Source organism: Porites lutea, chromosome 3 (genome assembly GCF_958299795.1).
Source record: "Porites lutea chromosome 3, jaPorLute2.1, whole genome shotgun sequence".
Lineage (NCBI taxonomy): Eukaryota > Metazoa > Cnidaria > Anthozoa > Scleractinia > Poritidae > Porites > Porites lutea.
Window position 1 is genome coordinate 12,797,900 of NC_133203.1, and position 19,748 is coordinate 12,817,647.

Sequence of the window (19,748 nt, forward strand, 5' to 3'; positions counted from 1 at the left end):
TTTGCTAAGGTGGGGAGCACTGCCCGGTCCTAGTTCTGGCTATCAACAGGAGCCGATTACCCGGAGCATCCATTATGTGCTATAACCTTGAGTCAATCTAGATCTTTTCTCGTAAATGTAATTTATTTCTAGAGTGATTTCCCCCACGAAGAAACTGTTTCCGCGGAAGTCCGCACAGAACCACAAAAAAAAAAAAAAAAGGGAGAATGTTTTTCCTTTGTCCCTTCACCGTTTTCCTTTGAAAATTTGCTCTCATTTCCTTTCCTCACAACCAAGGGGAGCTAATTTCTAGTTAATATGGTGTCGCTATCAGTAATGTACTATCTGGATGAAAAAAAAAAAAGATCGATTTTGTTGCAACGCACACAGTTGAGATTGCATTAGAAAGAAGGAGTGAAAAATATTTCGCGAAAGCTGACAAATTTATGGCAATTCTTAGAGGGTCTGGAGTTCCTGAAGTCCCTTAATAACACTCAGCACTTAAAATTTTCAGTAACACTTTAAACCTTAAATTTGGTGGCTAAAGAGTAAACAATAAACTTTTAGTAACGTATCGAAGTTCACTAAAAACGATTTTTCCAGTCCTTTAGTTGTTTGTCATATCAGGCTTTAACTATGTTTTAAAAACACTACAATAATGGAGCATTTGTCGGATATTAGCATAGCAGGGGCTCGACCCGGGGGGGGTACTGCCATATGTGGGCTATATGGGTATGTGCCGCTGTGAAGGGTATGGTTTCCAAGCAGTTTACTCTAGGATAGGGTATATAAATCAGAGCGTTTGGGTCTAGAATAGGGTATCATTTTTCAGGAAACTGATCAGTTGGTTGAAGATTTTACCTAGACTGGGGAAACAGCTACTCTAGGATAGGGGGATTTTGGGAGTTTACTCTAGTATAGGGTAGCAAAATTCAGCTGAACTAGCTCTGGTATAGGTCAAGGGTTCCAGGGTCCCAGCGGCACATCCCCACCCAAAAATTCCTAAAGTGCCCCCCCCGGGGGGCTCGCAAGGTTCTTGTGTGATTCTAAGATTGCGGCGTAAAACGATCTTTTATAGCCTCAAGCGTTAAAGGTCAAGGAATGTAGAAAAGACAATTAGCTCAAGCGTAACTGTTTTTTGTTGCTCAGAAAGACTACAGTTGTCAGGTAATTCAGTGACAACTTATGAGGAAGTTTATCGGCGAAGTGGAAGTGAGTAGATTTCATCACGTAGTACTGGCCCCGCGTTTCATAATCGGTTCAAGGTAAGCATGGGTGGAGGTTTCACTAGTTACTGAAGGTAATTTCATTCAAAGAAGCGTTGTTTGATCACGTTAATCCCCAAAACAGAAATACACACTTGCATGTCAACGTATTCATTCAGTCAAGCGTTAATAAACGCAAGAAGGTTTGCAGTCTAAACATACGCAGCACGAATGTCTTTGCTGTTACCGTTGCGATAGCTACTGCAATTATGAGCATTTTAAGTCTACACACTGAGTGAGTACAACACGTTTTATTTAGATGTACTCTAAATAAGTGCTTAGTAAGTGAACAGTGCTTACATAATTGATCCTTATGGATCCGAGCTCGCAGTGCAATAGCATGGTGCGTTTTACTTTGACGCATGAAATTAATGGCACGTGAATTGAAACTAAACCGACCGGTTGCCTCTTTTTAAAGTTAGAAATGAAAATTATCGTAGATGTTCACAGCGCGATATCTGATAAGCTGCTATGAAATCCTTTTTCTAATTTAACGTCAGCTGACTGATTGCAGTTAAGCTCTAGCTTCAACTCGAAAGCTCAGTCGCGTGATTGAATCCACCGATTCATTTCCGTCCCCTTTCTGTATCATTCCAACACATCCATGTCCCTGTTGTAACGAACATTGTAATGTTTATATATGGTTCCCATTATTGGCAACAACTAGGTGCGTTTTGCTGTTTTTTTTTGTTTTTTTTTGCCACGAAGGTAATTTTATTGTGACATAACTTGAATGGGTTTGTAATCCTTCCTGTGCGACCTTGTACAAATGAGTGCTTATAAAGCCCGCCCTCCTAAGATCGCTTCAGCGCCAGCACGAAAACCAAACCGGATGCGGCTTCTGTTCACACATAACAACGGTGATTTTGGCGCGAATTCTGTAACAAAACGAAGTTGCGCAGCGCCGAATTTTAAAGTGGAGTAGCTTGCTAGCGAGCAGGCGTTAATACTTTTTTACCGGATTAATTAGCTTTTCGTGACGATACGAAAAGCTACTCGGTATCTCTAGTATCCATTGCCTAAAGCTCTCATTCCATACAATTATATTTCCCTCTTTTAAAAGATGCGTCTTCCAAATTTAAATAACGAAATTTAGAATAAAGTACTAAATAGAAATTAATTATAAATTAACCTTGACAATTTATTAAAAAAGTAAACAAGATTTGATCTGGATAAATCACGACATGATATTCATGATCACGCGAAGTCAGCCGTAACTGAGCTTCTAATGTTTATAGACATATATTTATCTCCCTGGGTTTCCTCTGAGTTTGCATAAACTTTCGTGTTGTAAACACGACACGGCGCGATTTTGATTGGTCGATTGAGACAATGCGGTATTGTCGATTCGACCCGAGGGGACCCAGGATGAGAACAGAAATTCATGTTGACAATTTGCGTTAGTGTACCCCGTGAGTCTTTGTTTGTCAACGTGACGAGGTTACCAAGCCGATTTCAACGGTCGTTGTGTCGTGGTGGATTTGTACGCGGTTCTGGCCCAACGTTTTACTGTTTCATCGGGGAAACAAACTGCCGCCTGGCGTCGCTCGCAGGGATGCGATTGCGTGGCTAGAAAGTTGAAATGAAAGTTTAACCTTTATAGTTGGATTCTGCGGTGGAATTTTGGCCGTGGGGATATTTTAACCTGGAATTTTTGGCTTCGTTCGGCGGGCTGTCCATATTGGAAGTGTTCGGCCTTGCTCTCTCTTTAGTAGTGGAAACTCAGAAATGAAAAAAATCGCTAAAATCGCACCGGATCGGGAAAATAACCACACAGCAAACAAGAACACACCATGTAAATAAGGTAAGACGTTTTTTATTGAGAATTTCTACGAGTATTTATCTTCCTAAATCTATAACGTGGATTCCCATACAAATCCTTTATAAATTCACGGCCGCCATGTAACCCAATACCGCTTTCGTTGAACAGTCACGTCCCGGCTCGCACACCGCTAATAATTAATCTAATCCTTTCACGTGACGTGAGCTTGGGCTGCCTGTGCGAACATATTCTACAAAAGCTCATTGTAGAACTCGTTAAGGATTTAGAACCAGAACCGCTGTTACGTTATTTGTATCAGAAGGGAATTATAGATCGAGATGACATGGACGAGGTACGAAGTAAGAAAATACGTAAGGACGTAAACGAGGATTTAATTTTCATGCTGATGAGAAGAGGTCCGGAAGCTTTTTCAAATCTTGTTGAGGGACTGCAAAGGAAACAACCATTTCTGGCCTGCTCACTTTTGAAAGAAGGTAAAGTAAATCTGCAACAAACCTACAACACGAAGCAAGTTTAAATTCCTCAGTTGTGATAATGATTTAGCAGGAGCCCATGACTTAACTCATGGGCTCCTGGGTCTATGAAGTGGTTCATCACCTGACTCGTCCCCATACAGTCTTCTTCGCGTAACCCGCCTGGCGGGAGCTAAGGCGGGAGCAGGGGGTGATGGCACTATACTAAGGACAGATAGAGAGAGACGACAGGGGACGAGTTAGGCTCTTCACCTCCAGGATTTTGATAAAGCTATTTTTCTGTTTCTTAGGCCTCGTTTATATGGAGAAAACCTGTTCCGGGTAGAAGGGTCACCCTCCTAACCGAGTCAGCTTTAGCGAGTGTTTATATGAATGACCTTTTTGCCCAAGCAAACAGCGCTCGCGGATGCTCTGATTGTCTCGTCTTGACTGAACCAAAGCGTTTAGGATCGAGCTTAAGCAACAAGGACGGCGACAGCTACGAAAACGTCAATCAAACACAGAATTCGCGCTTAGTCAAACTTAATCGCGCTTATTCCGTAAACGGATCGTCACGTTTTGTTCGTTTGACTCGCCCTAGGTAGCGCAATCTTTCTCTATATAAATGGAGCCTCATTTTCTTACTCAATTTATTTTGCCGTTGCACAATTATCAAAAAGCTGCTTAGTGGTTTCAGGTCATCCGACGGATCCGACTGTCTTCCACAGCTAGGGGCGTTGATCTTTTGTATACGAACAAGAACAATACGTCTTGAATGTTTTTATTTTATTTCTTCTGCAGAGAACAAGAGGCTCTTAGAACTCGAAATTGAACTCGAAAATTTGAAAATCCAAACAGAGGAACTGAAAACCAATTTGCAGCGTTTTGAAGAGAACAAACGTTTACGTGAGTATAAGAAGTTTAATTAGAGGCTTAAATAAAAGCAGTTGACACAGGACGTTTATTCATGAAAAAATTAAATGTGAGAAGTTCAGCTCTGATCAAAGGAATCACGACGCTAATCTAAGCGCCACATGCGCTGAAACTATACAGCCTATATACAGAAGTGCCTAGACATCTTAAACGCCTCCCTCACCTTCACGTTTTACTACTTGTTTACCTTCAAGTGTTTTATATGCCACCCTCCTTGTGCTCTGCAAGGCAGAACAAAGCGTTATGTTTTATCATCTCTCACTGAAACTCCTCCGTTTTACACGGAATTCCCCCAGCATCCTATCTGTTACGCCCCACCTACAATGTGCTGCAAAAAGAAGCCCTCGCAACACACGCGTCAGTGAAGTTCTTTTTTATTTTTCTTCACTAAACTACAACCACCGTTTTCATTTCCTTCCTCATGATCTTTGCTTGCTCTCCCGTGAGATCTTCTGGGCAGCCTGATAGGTGGTTTCAGCTTAAGTAAAAATCAAAGAACAATCTTTAACTTGGAAATTATCAAACTTATAAACCTAGATGCCTTAAGAGGAACGGTGTGTTGTTGTTTTTTTTGTTTGGGTTTTGTCTTTTTTCTCTCTGCAGAAGACAACCGAGTCGCTGAACTTGAAACCGAACTCGAAGAAGTTAAAACTCTGCGAGATCTTGTGGAACAAGAGAAAAGCAAACAGTCCATCAAGTGTGAAGCGTTAGAAACACAGACAAATGAGCTAAAGACCAAACTACAGAGTTCAGAATTGGAGGTGAACAAACTCTTACATAAGTGTGAGAACTTAGAAGCACAGCTGCAACTGTTGCGGACAGCGTTACAGGACGCAAACTTGCCGGAAAATTCAAGCCAGCTCGATCAAAGGAACGACACACTTGAAGGTTAGTGTTGAAGAAAAAAAAAATGAAAAAAAAAAAAAAAAAATTTATATCCCTTTATGTCATACTTGCAAATATAGTCCCATATTAATTAATACAGCAAAAGCGCAGATATTATACAGTGCGCAGAATTGTATCCCTTTGCATTCATTCGGATATTTTTCTTGAAAATGGGTTGTGGCTTGGAGAAAACCCTTTTGGGTGGTCTCCTCTTTTATAGCCCTCAACAAAGAATAATATAGTCATGATCAGGGGGTTGCTTCTCTCTCTCATCACTACATTGTAAGTTGAGTGCGGAATGAAAAATACTAGCAATTTTATGACTCACTGACTTCTTAGCGATTCGGCCAAATTTTGAAAACTTGCTGACTTTGTTCAAAATATTTCTCGCTCCCTTATCAAGTAATTTCTGCCCAGTACGTTGCGAAATCCAAGGCCCAGCCGTAAGGGTATAAGAGCTGTGGAAGTGATTATGGTTTCTTCATTACCTCTGGCGGAAAGTACGTTGTATTAGTACAGTGGAACAACGATATTAACAAACCTCTATATAACTAAGTACTCGTTACCTTATAACGAACGGAGCATAAGAAAAGCAATGGTAAATTTAGAAGCTCGAGTTAACGAAACCTCGTTATTACCGTACAATTTTGGTAGTCACTTTTGTTTGTATTTATATATTGTTATTCGTAAAACAATTAGATTGACAATAAGATTACTAAGGAAATAGCGTTTTTTTTTCTTTACGTAGGACGATTGCCCGGTCTGCAAAGTTCTAAGGATGATTTTGAAGACTGTCTATTCGATGACTCATCGGGAAGACAGTCGCAACGAGTGGAGTGTAAACGAACTTCTCGGTGTCAAAAAAGCAGAACTTCGACACGGCTAAGAAGCGAATCATCACAAACTAAAGAATGTAAGAACAGTCAAACTGTTACCACTTTCCTCATTACTACAGTGTAACAGGATTTGAGACTTTTCACTTGACTGTTTTTTTTTATCCTTCCCGTCTTTAGTTCTCAGAAAGTGCAATGTTTATGATCTATGAATATATAAAATCACTGAATTTTTAATTTAGAAGAACTTCATGCCATAAACGGTTTCCTTCGATTTTCATCCCGTGTTTGTTTTGCAGACAACCTCAGTACTAAGTGCACTTTGCTTCGCGGGCATCCGTTGCCATTACTGTGAGATGGTCCACTTTTAAGTCTATTTTCAATACCCAAAAACTAGTTATATTTCTTCCAAGCTAAGAGGACAATATTGTGCGATTCCTTATTATCATTACATTTTCTTTTAACGTTTTTCTGTTGGTTTTGGTTTCAGATCATTTCAGGTATGAGGGAGACTTCGATACTAAAGGTGTCATTCACTACCTCGTTTTCAATGCCGGAGTCAGGATGTGGCTGAATCCTGCTCGAGTACCGTCATCCGGAGTGAAAGTAACCTACTGCGATGGTAATGGTCGTGGAGACCCTGAAAATATCTTAGAGTATTTCACTCCCGGCAACAGTTCCACACGATCGGGATGGTGTCTGGATTTGGGAGATTACTACACGCTGCGGCTTACCGACTACACTGTGAGGCAGCTCGGACGCAATGATAGAAACTTTCTTCAAAACTTTGAACTCCTTGGTAGGCTTTGTAATGACGATGATTGGTGTGTGCTGGGCAGGCATCATCAAGTTGACTGGAGGTCGCAGCGTTTTTCACATATGCTGTCAGGAAATAAAGACTTGTCATATAAAACAAAAACGTGGGCTGTGAAAGGAGAAGTAAGAGCTTACCGCCAGTTCAAGATAGTCCACATAAAAGACATGTCGACCAGTGTGCCAGGCACGCATGCTATGTCCCTGGCTGGTATCGAGTTATATGGAGTACTTAGTGTGCCATATTTGGACTAGATAACAATTATTCACCGAAGTGGAGGTGGCTAGTATTAGGTATTTGCCGAGGCCGCGAAGCGGCGAGGTAAATATCCAATACTAGCCACCGACACTGAGGTGAGTAATTGTTTTAGTATATACTAAAACAGTGAGATAATTGAGCACAAAATGATGATTTTTAACTCACTAACTTAGCGACAAATAAAACTTTTGAAGGCGTTTGTTTAGGTCTTGCGGGGAGGTTTCTTCAAAAGGAGTTGTGAATTCCTTTTGTATTTAAAATAATTCTGTAAAAAAGATTATTAAATTTAGTTTTAAGCTTATTTATGAACATGTCAACTAAATAAAGTAACGCAAGACTTAAGCTTAATTTGCATTTGTATGCAAAAAACTTTTTCACCGGTTTTATCGATAAATTCAAGTCAAAAAGACAAAAAGCTTTACCTGTTAAAACTTCCAAACCGAACTTCGTCACCTTCTTCATGTATTTCGGAAACAGCTTGCTTGATTAGTTGTGAAATTTCTTAGTTTGTTACGGCAGCAAACCGGGAAAGCATTTTACTCTTAACCTACGCGAGTTTGGCGTCGCTCGCTCGGAGGAACTGGAGGTGAATCAGTGAATAGTGCAGGATATTTACTGATTGAGTAGCCAATCAGAGCGCGCGAAAAACACTATCCACTGTTTTAGTATATACTAAAAAGAGTTATTTGACTTAGGGGTGTGTTTATATTTAACTTCGTTCCCAGAGTGTTCCCTCCGAGTAGGAGAACACCCTGGGAAACAACCATATTTATATGAGTTTCGCCATTCTGAGTTGATATGTTTTTGTAGAGTATACAGAGACTGAAAACGTTTCTCGACAGCGGTATACAATGATTACAGTGCAGAGAAATTATAAAGTTTACCGTTGGTATTGATTATCGACAGCAGAATATCACCTGTCTCTCTTTATATGGACGCTAATTTATCAGAATAGACACTATTATATCTGTTAAAACTGAAAGTCATTTCTGTAAATAAATTTTAACGCATACATAAGGAAAAAAGCGCACCCTCCGAAACCTAGAGGCCACTAATTTAATTAGGACAAGAAATTCACTGGTTAACAAATTAAATTAAATTCTCGGGCTCTTATTATCGCCAAACACGTGCAGTGAAAAAAGACCGAAAGTTGTCAGTGTTTATTCCACGGGGCTTTATTAAAACCGGAAAAATATTAAGCCTTAAAAAACACGACAGCATTCACAGTTGACTACAAATATAGACATCTGAAGAACGCGTTTATTCCATTTTGTAAATACAAATTAAACTAACATACGAAAATATTTCTATTTTTCCCGTATTCTGAAGCGCTCGTGGTTGCCTATAAACGTACATAGATCATGCTACCTCGGGAGGGAGTATGTGCCGCCCCAAATGGGAAGGGTTTTTGCGCCTTTTTGGTCCCCTCAAAACAGGTATAAACTTTTGCCCAATTTTGGTCTGGATTCAGGTATGTTTTTCGAGGGAACAACGGGAGTATATGAACGTGTGCAAAATCATATGGGTTTTCAGAAACCTTTTTAGGGTTTCTTCTAATCAGTTATGATCGACATAATTTCTTACCGGCCAGGTTTTGAAACGGTGTGGAAAGTGACATTTTTTGGTCTGAAATAGGGTCAGGACTTGGAGAACCGGGCGGCATACCCCACGACCACCAAGAATTCCATTGAGTGCCCCCCGGGATGCCACCAGTCTTGATTGACTTAAAGATCATTGTAGACCGTATTATTTAAATATTTTTTTCCTTTTTTTTAACAAATTTAAACTCAATAGTACAGAGAGTGATAAAACAAAACCAATCGATTGGCAAGTCAAAGCTTTGTTTGAAACTTAGTATAAGGCTCTACAGAAAGTAATTAATGAGATGCATATAAAACTTTGCTTCCAGTACATATACGGTAAAACGTGTGTTAATACAGGTTGATTGTCTGATAAAATCAACTAAAATAAATTGTCGATAGAAAGTTGGTAAGTGAACGCTTGATTGACGGGGACCGCTAAATACGTGTTGACCTCGATTGATGAGGTTTGACTGCTTCCTGGAGTAAAAGAACTAGACTTTTTGCCTTTAAAGAATCGCACGCGAGTACGAAATTAATCAGGGAAACGTCCTCTCAGCTTAAGTTTTGCTGGGCGGAGGGAAAAAAAAAAAAAAAACAAAAACCTTGAACCCACATCTTGGGGAACTTTCCATCCATTTTCCTTATCTACTTAATTCATCAAACTTGACACAAGTCAGTAAAGATTTATCCTTTTAAAAGTATTAGTCTTGTGGAAAGAAGACAAGCTAATTTTACTGAACAAGAATAAGAAAAATAATAGAAAAAAAAGTGAGTAGCCGGTACAAAATAGATAGCTTTTCACAGCTATTTACGAGAAGCCGAAAATGGGAAGTCTGAAGCCCCGACTGAAAGTCTATCTTTTTTTTATAGCGGAGCACCATCGATAAGAAAATTTGGTAATCTATGTATCCAAGAAATTTGGGTTCTGAGAAAGTCGTCCTTACGGAATACGTCCGTACGTACGTCCGTCCCTTCATGTAAGCCGGGATGAAATTTTACATTTCAAGCACTAGCGCGTTTTGGCGTTAAATCACATAGCTTCCCGGACGTTTAGAGATAAAAACAACAACAGCAAAGCCGATTCTTTCTTTCCATGAGAAAGAGCTAGAGCGAGAGATAAAAAACAAAGGAGACCAATTTCGTTGGAAGAAAAACATGAAAATTTTATAGCAGCGGTGAGAAAAAGGAGAGGCTAGCGGCCACCAAGGTGAAAATGAGTGGCAGCCAAAAAAAAGTGAACAGGAGCACATAAAACGTGTAACCAGGAAGTTTCTGGAAGTTTCTCGTTGTAGTCGTGCAAAACAACGGCAAAGAAATGTACAAAAAAAGTGTGCTGCATGTGCAAAGTTGTTATTTTGCTAACTAGATCTACTGATCGTTTTTGGCTGTTTTCGTTGTCGTCGCCGCTTAGCATTACACGCTTTTATATTTTGTTTTAGTAAACTTAAGATATTAAAGAGAGCTTCGCTTTTAGCCCTGGCTAAATCTATATGTTATATCTTGGCAAGTGTATGTGAATTTTTTGTGTCGCCGGAAACAACAAAGAGAACTGCCAAACTGCCAAATAAAAGACCTCAGTGGCATTTGCTTATTTTTTGTACTACATAGATCCTTCATTAAGAATAAAACTTTGCGTTTCACAACATGTTAACGATAATGAAAAAATTAAAATGGACAAATTAAAGTGATTGCTAAACCCTTCTGAAGTTATTCGGACCGCAAATCAAACACTTACCCTTAGAGAAAAAACTGAGGACAACTGCAGAACTCTAACAATGTTCGTCACTACTAAGTTCGATCATTTGGAACACTTTAACTTTTTTGGGTGTTTCTATTTTAATTGTGCGCAACAATCAAACCTTTCTTAGATCTAAAATATTTTGCGAAAACTTCCGGCTTTTCTGGGAAGATAAGAGGTATGTACTGAATAAACAATGATTTTTGTGGCCCTCTGTAATAAGGGTCTAGATGTTGCTAAACGAAGATGAAAGATTAAACCTGATTTCCACAGTTAGAATGATATTTTAAAGATTTTGAATTGGGGAACGATAATAAATTAGTCATAATAGTGTAAGCTATAATAAATATTTTATTTTATTTGTGGTCTTTTGAAAGCCATGCTTGATCGTGCGTATCGCTTATCGTCTTGCTAGCTGGTCGTATTTTTCTGATGAATGTGACCGATTCAGAGGAATCTACTTTCACTTTGTCAATAGTACCATCAGGGATTTTGTTGCTTCAAAGGTGCAAGACCAGCAACCGAAACCTTCCCCCGCAGATAGCTCTCCAGTTCGTAAAAATTGTTCTCCTTAATCTGGAGAGTTTTATTTAGACATTTTATAATCATCCCCATAAGATTGTTTAAATAAATCTCCAGTAAAGACATTTTCTGAATTCAGGACCATTTTAATCGAATCCGTTCATGTTAAAAACAGTAACTGAATTTGTCGTCTATATCATTGTGGCAGAACACTACAATTTCTTTTGTCACACACAGCCACACACAGACACAAGTTGTGTAATAATAATTCCTGGAGAGGAAATTGATTCTGCACACATGCTCCTTGCATAAACCAGTTCAGTGGATTACCAGAAACTGTGAGGCCTGGATGTGATAGGACTTGCTGACACCCCTGAAGATGACCAACGTGAAGTGCATAGAGAATCGTGAGCAGTTGACGCGCTGTGAAGCGGGGTGGTATGAAGCAGTCCTACCCTGGAAAGGAATCACCCCGGGGGTATGGTTTTCAAGCAGCTGTTTACTCTAGGATAGGGTATATAAATCAGAGCGTTTGGATCTAGAATAGGGTATCCTTTTTGATGAAACTGATCAGTTGGTTGAAGATTTTATCCAAACTAAGGTGTGGTACAAGGTCTTGTTTTGGCTAGACTGTGCTAGTGACCCCAGTAGTTTCTGGAAAACAGCTACTCTGGGATAGGGGGGATTTGGGGAGTTTACTCTAGTATAGGGTAGCAAAATTCAGCTGAACTAGCTCTGGTATAGGTTAAGGGTTCCAGGGTCCCAGCGGCACATCCCCACCCAGAAGTACCCCCCCCCCCCCGGGGGAATCACCCACCTCTTCTTTCTAACGAGCACGGGAGTCTTCGTCGGCTGGAAAACCTGAAACAGAAACTGAAGCCAACAGGAGTAGAACAAGCCTACAGCGAGATCAGAAAGTTGAGGGAATTGTGGAGAATGCTAATCAACCAGCTCAGGGGGGGGGGGGGGGAGTTTTATATCCCCCATAAACCAGTAACTCGAGAAGAGACTGCGTATAGTGTATATACCACGATGCGTCGGCACAAGCCCATCCTGATGCTGTGACTGCTTGTACGCCAGGGCCCCCTCTGCAGAACAAGTTGTGGAACGTGCTAGTCCCGGCGGTCACGCACACATCCTGTGGTACTAGTGGGAGATCTGAGGAAAGCATTTTTACTAGTACGGATAAGAACGGCTGATCGTCATGCACCGCGTTTTCGTTGGAGACAGGGAGAACACTCCCATATTGAAACACTGCGATTTACAAGAGCTTTATATGAGCTAGCGCCATCTCCCCTTCTTCTTGGTGGCGTGATTGAGCACCACTTGGACAACTGGGTGGAAGGTGAACCTCCTGCAAAAGCTGAAATACTGAAGAGTCTTTATGTGGATGACCTGTTGAGTAGTGGGATGACAGAAGAAGAAACCAAGTTGCTAAAGGAGAAGGCGATCGAGATATTTGAAGATGCAACATTCACATTACATAAGTGGAAGTCCACTGAGCATAAAGTAGCATAAACCTCTGTCCTGATCTTGAGAAAAGAGGAATATTTGCGAAGCAACTGCTTGGGGAACCCCAGGCAGGATGATCAAGCCTATTATATAGCTAAGACGGGATGGAACAAAAAACATGACAAGATCATTGTATCTTTTCATGACTGGGAAGCAGCCTCAAGCAGGAGAGGAGTTCTTCGTAAGCTTTCAAGTATTTATGACCATTTGGGGCTTGTTTCACCGGTGACTTTGGTAGGAAAGTGTCTGTACCGTACGGTGTGTCGGGTGAAATTGGCATGGGATGCAGAATTAACAGGCAGGCTGAAACTTGGATGGGAGCAAGGGCTTCCTAAGCAGATAGATGTAAGTCGTGCTCTTGCAGACCGAAGAGAACCCATTCAGGAAATTAAGTCACGTGGATTTGGGGATGCAAGTGGTGCTGGTATAGGAGCGGTTGTGAATGCAGTGGTGAAGCAAGAATTAGGAAGGGACTACCCGGCGGCTTGTAGCAGCCAAAGCCACGCTTTCTAAAGAGGGTTTAACTATTCAGCGTCTTGAGTTGATCTCAGCACATATGACGACTAATGTGCTAGTGAACGTAAGAGTTGCATTGGAAAAGAAGAGAAAATCCGACAAATTGCTGGCGCAGAGGAGAATTCAGGATAACTTGAACAGTAAAAACTTTGAAATAGTATTTTGTATAGGACTGCTTAGTAGCTTTCTAAAACTTTTCATGTAACTATGTTAATTTGTTATTGCCCAGTCTCCTGAAGAATGGACAACATATGTCTCCTTCGTTGCCATATGAGGGGAGAGTGTCGGAGACAGGGCCCGAGTGTTCACGTAGTTGAGATTTTGACCGACAAGTTACTCGGTACATGCGAGCGCAATCAAATGTGACTTAGGTCTTTGAACCAAGACCCGAAGTGAATTCAACGACTTTATCAGTTGCTTAGATATAATCATCCCGAGGATGCTGAGCAGCGAGGAAAGAAGGCTGTATTCGTAGTGAAAGATACACCCAAAATTGTATACCTCCAAGACAGGCACCTGCAAGGCCAAGAAGTTAGTGCATCATAAACACCTACGCACTCTACCCGGGGGAGTTGACCTGAGGATGACAAGTGTGTAGTTGTAGTAGCTCTAGTAGCTTAAACATCTTTAATCAGTACATGAGACTCTTTTATTCTCTTTTTGAAGCCTGGCAGGGGCTAGTCTGCAAAACAGTCGGTTTTTTCTCAAAATCAGTAAAGAAATCGGTAAAGCGTGGCGTGAGAGTCGTACGCGCGCAAAGCGCCCAAGCCTCACACTTTGTCAGACTTTTCACACTTCCTCACCTCTGAGAAGTGTAGAACTAAGTAAAGAATGACAAAGGGTTCATGACAAGGGGAAAAGTGTGAAATTATCTTGACTTTGTCAGACTATTCCACACTTCCGCACCTCTGAGAAGTGTAGAACTATAAGTAAAGAATGACAAAGGGTTCGTGACTAGGGGAAAAGTGTGACATTATCCTGATTTTGTTAGACAATTCCACACTTCCGCCCCTCTAAGAAATGTAGAACTAAGTAAAGAATGACAAAGGGTTCGTGACTAGGGGAAAAGTGTGACATTATCCTGACTTTGTCAGTCTATTCCACACTTCCGCACCTCTGAGAATTGTAGAACTAAGTAAAGAATGACAAAGGGTTCGTGACTAGGGGAAAAGTGTGAAACTGTTAAACTTCGGACATCTTCGGCAATGGTCGGTCCTCTGTCTTAGTCCTCGGAAATCTTCGACAGTCTTCGGGAATCGTAGGTAGTCTTCGGAGGTCTTCTGAAATAATCCGGAATTGTCGTAAAATGGCCGAAAACTCCCTGATATACTAAACAAAATAACATTGGCCTTTTTGGAGCCGCTTTTGCTTCTTTGTGGAAAAAAATTACTGTTTTACAGAATATTTTACTGTTAGTGTTAAAATGCCTAAAATTTAACTGTTCCATGTTACAAAGCCAAAAGATGAAGCGTTTAGTGTTATCGAGGTACCTCCATTCAGACCCTCAAAACAGCAAGCCGGAAGGAAAATACAGCGGTTCATGCCCGCCGGGGTTCATGGCTGCTCCGCCTTGGTTTTATAGCTGATATGGTTGTGTGTACTTTTTCCAAGGTATTAGATTAAAACTTCAAGCTTGCGGCTAAAGAGTAAAGTACTAACATTTTTGTATTATTAAACGCTATAGAAATGGGCAAAAAAAACTAAAAAGGGGTAAACCCCATTCAGTCCGTCTTGCAAAGATCTCGGGGATTCTTATTTAGTGTTTGACTCTGGTTTGTGTCAAACCTCCTTATATGGTACTGAAATATCTGAAATATGGCTTAAAAAGTGTCAAAGGGTAGGAATGTTGGAAAGTCCATGGCTTAGGTCCAACTGGTTTTGTTTGGCTTCAGCTGGCGCACGTAGCAATAAAGAAGCACATTTGATGGAACAAAATTGAGGGTGTTGCCGCATAACTTACCCCAGTCCGGGATTTACGGTAAGGTTTTGACAACTCCATTCAGAAGCTAATTACACAATCTTTATCAATCTTCAAAAGGAACTGATACAAACTTGCATTTCCGCAAATATAGTAATATACACTCAGTCAAGCGTTAAAACGCAATAACGTAGACGGTCTAAGCATATATGTACACAATACGAATATCTTTGTGTTCTTAGCTGTCGGATAGCTACTATCGTCTATCACTAGAGTCTGTTTTTTAAAGTGAGCAGAGCTAAAATATTGTATAGTGTTGGAATTCTTGCCGTTCTAGGTGCCTTAGTAAGCGAACAGCTTGCAAATGAAGAACTAATTGATCCGTCTTGATCTTGTGATCTAGGCTCGAGTTGCATTCAGGGTGTTTTGATGCAAGAAATTCAAAGGCTGATACGCAAAACCTAAACAGGAAAGGTGGAAACTGACGAAAATTGCTTCTTTTTGTAGATTGAACCTTTAGAAAAATCACTGAAATACTGCAATACTCGGCTTTTGTTAACTTAACGTCAGTTGCTTTGTTCCTTTGCACATTTGAAGCTTCCGCTTTGATTCTTTCGAATCATCATTCCCCCTTTTTTGCTGTGTAGCAAAGCTTAGGTGTGGTTTTGAAACGAACATTTTGATGCGTTTGCAGATCCTAAGTTTTTAGTTGAAAAGAAGAAGAGTGTCTACAATTTTTGCCCCGCATGTTCATTTTTCGTGACATGGCTGTCTAACTGGTCTTCTAATCTTTCCTGTATGACGCTGTACAAGTGAGGTGCTTCCGCATTGCCGAATTCTATTTCCTTTCGAAACAATGTTTATTATAATTGAGTATAGTTTATCAGTGTCTGTATCGTTATCAGAACAGCAACCTATTCGAACGTCTTTACATACAGACCAGATCGAATCAGACGTATCATTGGATTATGAGGGACTGAAATGTAATTGATGAATTCTCCGTAATATAAGAAGCTGTATTAAGAAAAGCCTGGCCTCCTTTTAAATTAAAATTGTACATGTCAAGTTTGGGGCGGGACGTGGCTGTTTCAGTTTTAATCGTTCCAAAATAGTTATTTTATAAAGCTTTAGTGCCTATCTAGGATGATGTTGTTTGTAGTTTAAGTGTCTTCCAAGCATCTTATTATTATTATTTTTTAAAAATTGTTACGTAAACGGCTCACCAGAAAACCATTTAGTTTTATTAAATGATATACTGTTAACCTTGATTGATTACTTAAGTAGGCCTAAATAGCTTTGTTACATTTGTCAACACAGCCGCATACGTGCAAGAGGAACCTCTTTTTTATGATTACGATTTTATCCTCCTTGAATTCCTAAAACAGTGTACCGAGTTTCACCTGAAATCATGACAAGTTTAATTTTATTTTTAATTGTAACGATGGGTATTTCTTTGTGCTTTTCAGCTCTAACAAGGAAATCATGGAAAGGTTATTAGCCATGCAGAGAATACAGCGCCAAAATGACATTCTTCAACAGTTCCATATGAAACTGAGAGCAGATACGGACCCACAACCTGTGACAAATTATTTGTATCAAGCGAAAATTATTGATGAATACGCCTTGGAGATACTTTCAATGCAAACACGTCGGAATAAGAATAAGGCTTTGCTCATTAAGCTCAGAAAAGTAGAAGACCCGAATGCTTTCTCAGGGTTTGTGAATGGATTGGAAAAGGAACAACCTCATCTGGCTTGCATTCTTTTGAAAGAAGGTTAATGACGACAACTGTTTTTTTCTGCCAGGGGTGATCAGAGTATAAAACTTGATCATAGAGGAAAACTGATGCTATATATTTGCGGGTTTTTTTGCAGAGAATAGTAGACTCTACAAATTAGAAAAAGAGCTTGTAACTGAACGGTTGCTGGTATTGGAAACAAAGAAGGAGGAGCTTAAGACCAAGTGCAAGAGTTTAGAAGAACAGTTGCAGTTCTGGCCGAGAACTTTACAGGACAGCAATTTGGAAAGATCAGGCTATGATGAAAGGAGCGGCGCTGCTGCTTTAAGTGTCAACGAAGACGACATCATAAGAAGCTATAAGAGGTACGAAATCACCATGATTTTGTATAAAGTTATCTTTGTAAAACTTCCGGCAGTAATCTTACATTGTTTGATCACAAGTGCACAAACTACGCGGTTAACCGAAGTGTCCGAATTTTAATTTTACTCAATTATTGTTTCACAGTGTGAAACTAGAGGGATGCGTAATTAGCCAGGGCCAGGGGTCTCATTATAGTTTCTATTTTTTGATACACTTTGTTTAAGATGGAACGCGAAAAATTCCATACTGAGTAGACTATATTTTCGTTCGGCCGCGCATTCCTCAAGACTAGCCTGTGAACAGGCTCTCTGTTTGGGGAAAGGATGAAAAAATCGTGGGCTACTGAAGACAGAATAGAAAGTCAAGAATAAAGTTAACATTGTATATTTTTTACACGTAGAGCCAGTAACCAGTTTGGAGAACGGTGATTTAGAAACGCCGTTATTTGATAATTCAACGAGAAGGCAGTCGCAAGGAATGGGACAGGACCAAAGAAGTAGACCTTCGACACGTCTAAGAAACGAATTCACAAAAACTAAAGAATGTAAGTACAAATAAGCGGCTGCTCTTTTAGAGGGTGTCCCAAAAGTTCGTTCCTCTACTCTCTAAATCTGTAATGCAGTACGATTGGACTTGGTAAGCAAATCATGTAAACAAAAGTTGTGTCTTTCAAATGTAATTCAATATTTTATACTTGTTGTACCATCTTTTGACTCTAATATTCGATTTGTGTACACCCGCGCCACAGGTGCGCATGCGCGAGTTTATTTCCCACCAAAGATTTTTTGTCTTTGTAGCCCGTATTGCGCGAACTCCTTCCCTGTTTTTTTTTTTGTGAATATTACTATGAAAGATAAACCCTTTTAACGCAAAAACGTTCAGTCACGTGAGAGCATAAGCATGCATACTGCGATTTACTGGCTTTTCAGTTGAAGAAACTGCTGAAAAACTGGAAAAATCCAAATGTTGGGCGGGAAAATGGTCATCGAGAAAAGAAGCTTTTGAAGACAGGAAACGAAGGGGAAGACCGAAAGTCCTGAATAAAGCAGCTAAAATAGTTTTAAAGAAAACTAGGCACAAAAGACGAAACTTGACATGGTACTCCTCTCACAACAGTTAGCAAGCTAAGTCTGGAGCAGGTTCCGTGAAAAGCGAAGGTTAGATGCTCCTGACCGGATGGCAAAAAAAGCGTTTCTTAGTCCGCCAAGCAACGATCAGCTCGTCTCAAATTTGTAAAGAGGTACAAAAGTCTTACTGTGGAAAGGGGCTGGGATGATTATCTTTTTTTGGATGAATGCCCAAAGTCTATTTAGCATTATAATTAGAGGAACGAACCTTTGGGACAGCCTGTAAAGTTGCCGCGCATAAAAACCGGGAACAGTTTTAATCTCCATCTAGTTACTTTGTGTGGGTAAATTTCGCAAAAAATATATGTGACAGCTTTCGCAAGACCGGGCAAAAAAATCAAATGCCTCGAAAAGATGTCCTTTCAATTTTATTCAAGGAGTGTTTGGCCACTTGGTTACGAAACAGATCTTAACACAATTGTTCAAGAAGTGTGCTCTGCCTTATACGATCGCGACCACGATATGTAGGCAGAGTCTACACTAATCAATGACGTCAAGGAGTTTTGAAGAACCATAAAGTATTCGTTCAAAAGAAATGGTGTTGCAGAAAGTGTACAGCCAGGTGAGAATTTCAGTAACTCTGCTTTTCCATTTCAGACCATTTCAGGCACGTGAGAGACTTTGATACTAAGGGAGTCATTCACTACCTTGGTTTAAATGCCGGCGTCAGCATGTGGAGGAATCCTGCTCGAGTACCATCTTCCGGAGTGAAAGTAACATACTGCGATGGGGAAGGTCGTGAAGACCCTGAAAATATCCTAGAATATTTCAACCCAGTCAACAGTTACACACGATCGGGTTGGTGTCTGGATTTGGGAAAGTACTACTCACTTCGGCTTACTGACTATACTTTGAGGCAACGTGGAAGTAATTCAAAGAATTTCTTACAAAACTTTAAGATCCAAGGAAGGCTTAATGATGACGATGAGTGGAGTTTACTAAACAGACATTATAAAGTCAACTGGAAGTTACGGGAATGGTCATACAATGAGAAATCAGGCGATAAAATGAAACCGGTGCCATGCAAAACAAAGACATGGTCTGTGGAAGGAGAACTAAAAGCCCATCGTCAGTTTCAAATTGTTCAATTAAGAGATTCAATGCCCGCAGGTGCACCTCAAATGTCCCTCGCTGGTATCGAGCTATATGGAGTGCTGAGTGTACCAGATTTTGATTAAAAAACGTTTGCATATGACTGAGTATTCATTTTTTTGCTCGTGTACAACTTATTGTAATCACAGTAGCTTGAAATTCAGACGCTTTATATACCTAGAACTAGTATACCTAAAGGGTAGAAAGGCTGCCGTAGGGAAGGAATCGTGAAGAAATGGAATTAAATTAAGTGTGAAGTTTTAAGTAGAAAGGGATATGAGGCTAAGAATCTTTGTCAGTGATGACCTAAATTTAGAAATTATCTTCCTTTTAACAATCGCGTTTAAGTTGACTAGCTTAATTATGAGCCAGTTTTAGTATTTTTCTAATAACGTGCTCGAGTCGCGTCAGATCGAAGTGGCCAGATAATTTTCGAT

The 19,748-nt window shown here is 40.2% G+C and overlaps 2 protein-coding genes across 3 annotated transcripts; both read left to right on the forward strand.

Moving 5' to 3' along the window:
* Positions 1-3,070: 3,070 nt before the first annotated feature.
* LOC140930528 (uncharacterized) lies at positions 3,071-8,780 on the forward strand. The gene is made up of 5 exons (XM_073380251.1): positions 3,071-3,500; positions 4,281-4,385; positions 5,016-5,300; positions 6,046-6,210; positions 6,621-8,780. Exons 1-5 carry the CDS (start codon positions 3,350-3,352, stop codon positions 7,196-7,198), a joined length of 1,284 nt encoding a protein of 427 aa, XP_073236352.1. The 5' UTR covers positions 3,071-3,349; the 3' UTR covers positions 7,199-8,780.
* A 6,143-nt stretch (positions 8,781-14,923) lies between these two features.
* LOC140929388 (E3 ubiquitin-protein ligase hecd-1-like) lies at positions 14,924-19,730 on the forward strand. 2 transcript variants are annotated; one of them, XM_073379189.1, is made up of 5 exons: positions 14,924-15,051; positions 16,458-16,765; positions 16,866-17,094; positions 17,493-17,636; positions 18,817-19,730. In XM_073379189.1, exons 4-5 carry the CDS (start codon positions 17,570-17,572, stop codon positions 19,395-19,397), a joined length of 648 nt encoding a protein of 215 aa, XP_073235290.1. In that variant the 5' UTR covers positions 14,924-15,051; positions 16,458-16,765; positions 16,866-17,094; positions 17,493-17,569; the 3' UTR covers positions 19,398-19,730. The 2 variants fall into 2 exon arrangements, with proteins under 2 accessions (XP_073235290.1, XP_073235291.1); XM_073379190.1 differs by having other exon boundaries at positions 18,817-19,728.
* Positions 19,731-19,748: the final 18 nt, after the last annotated feature.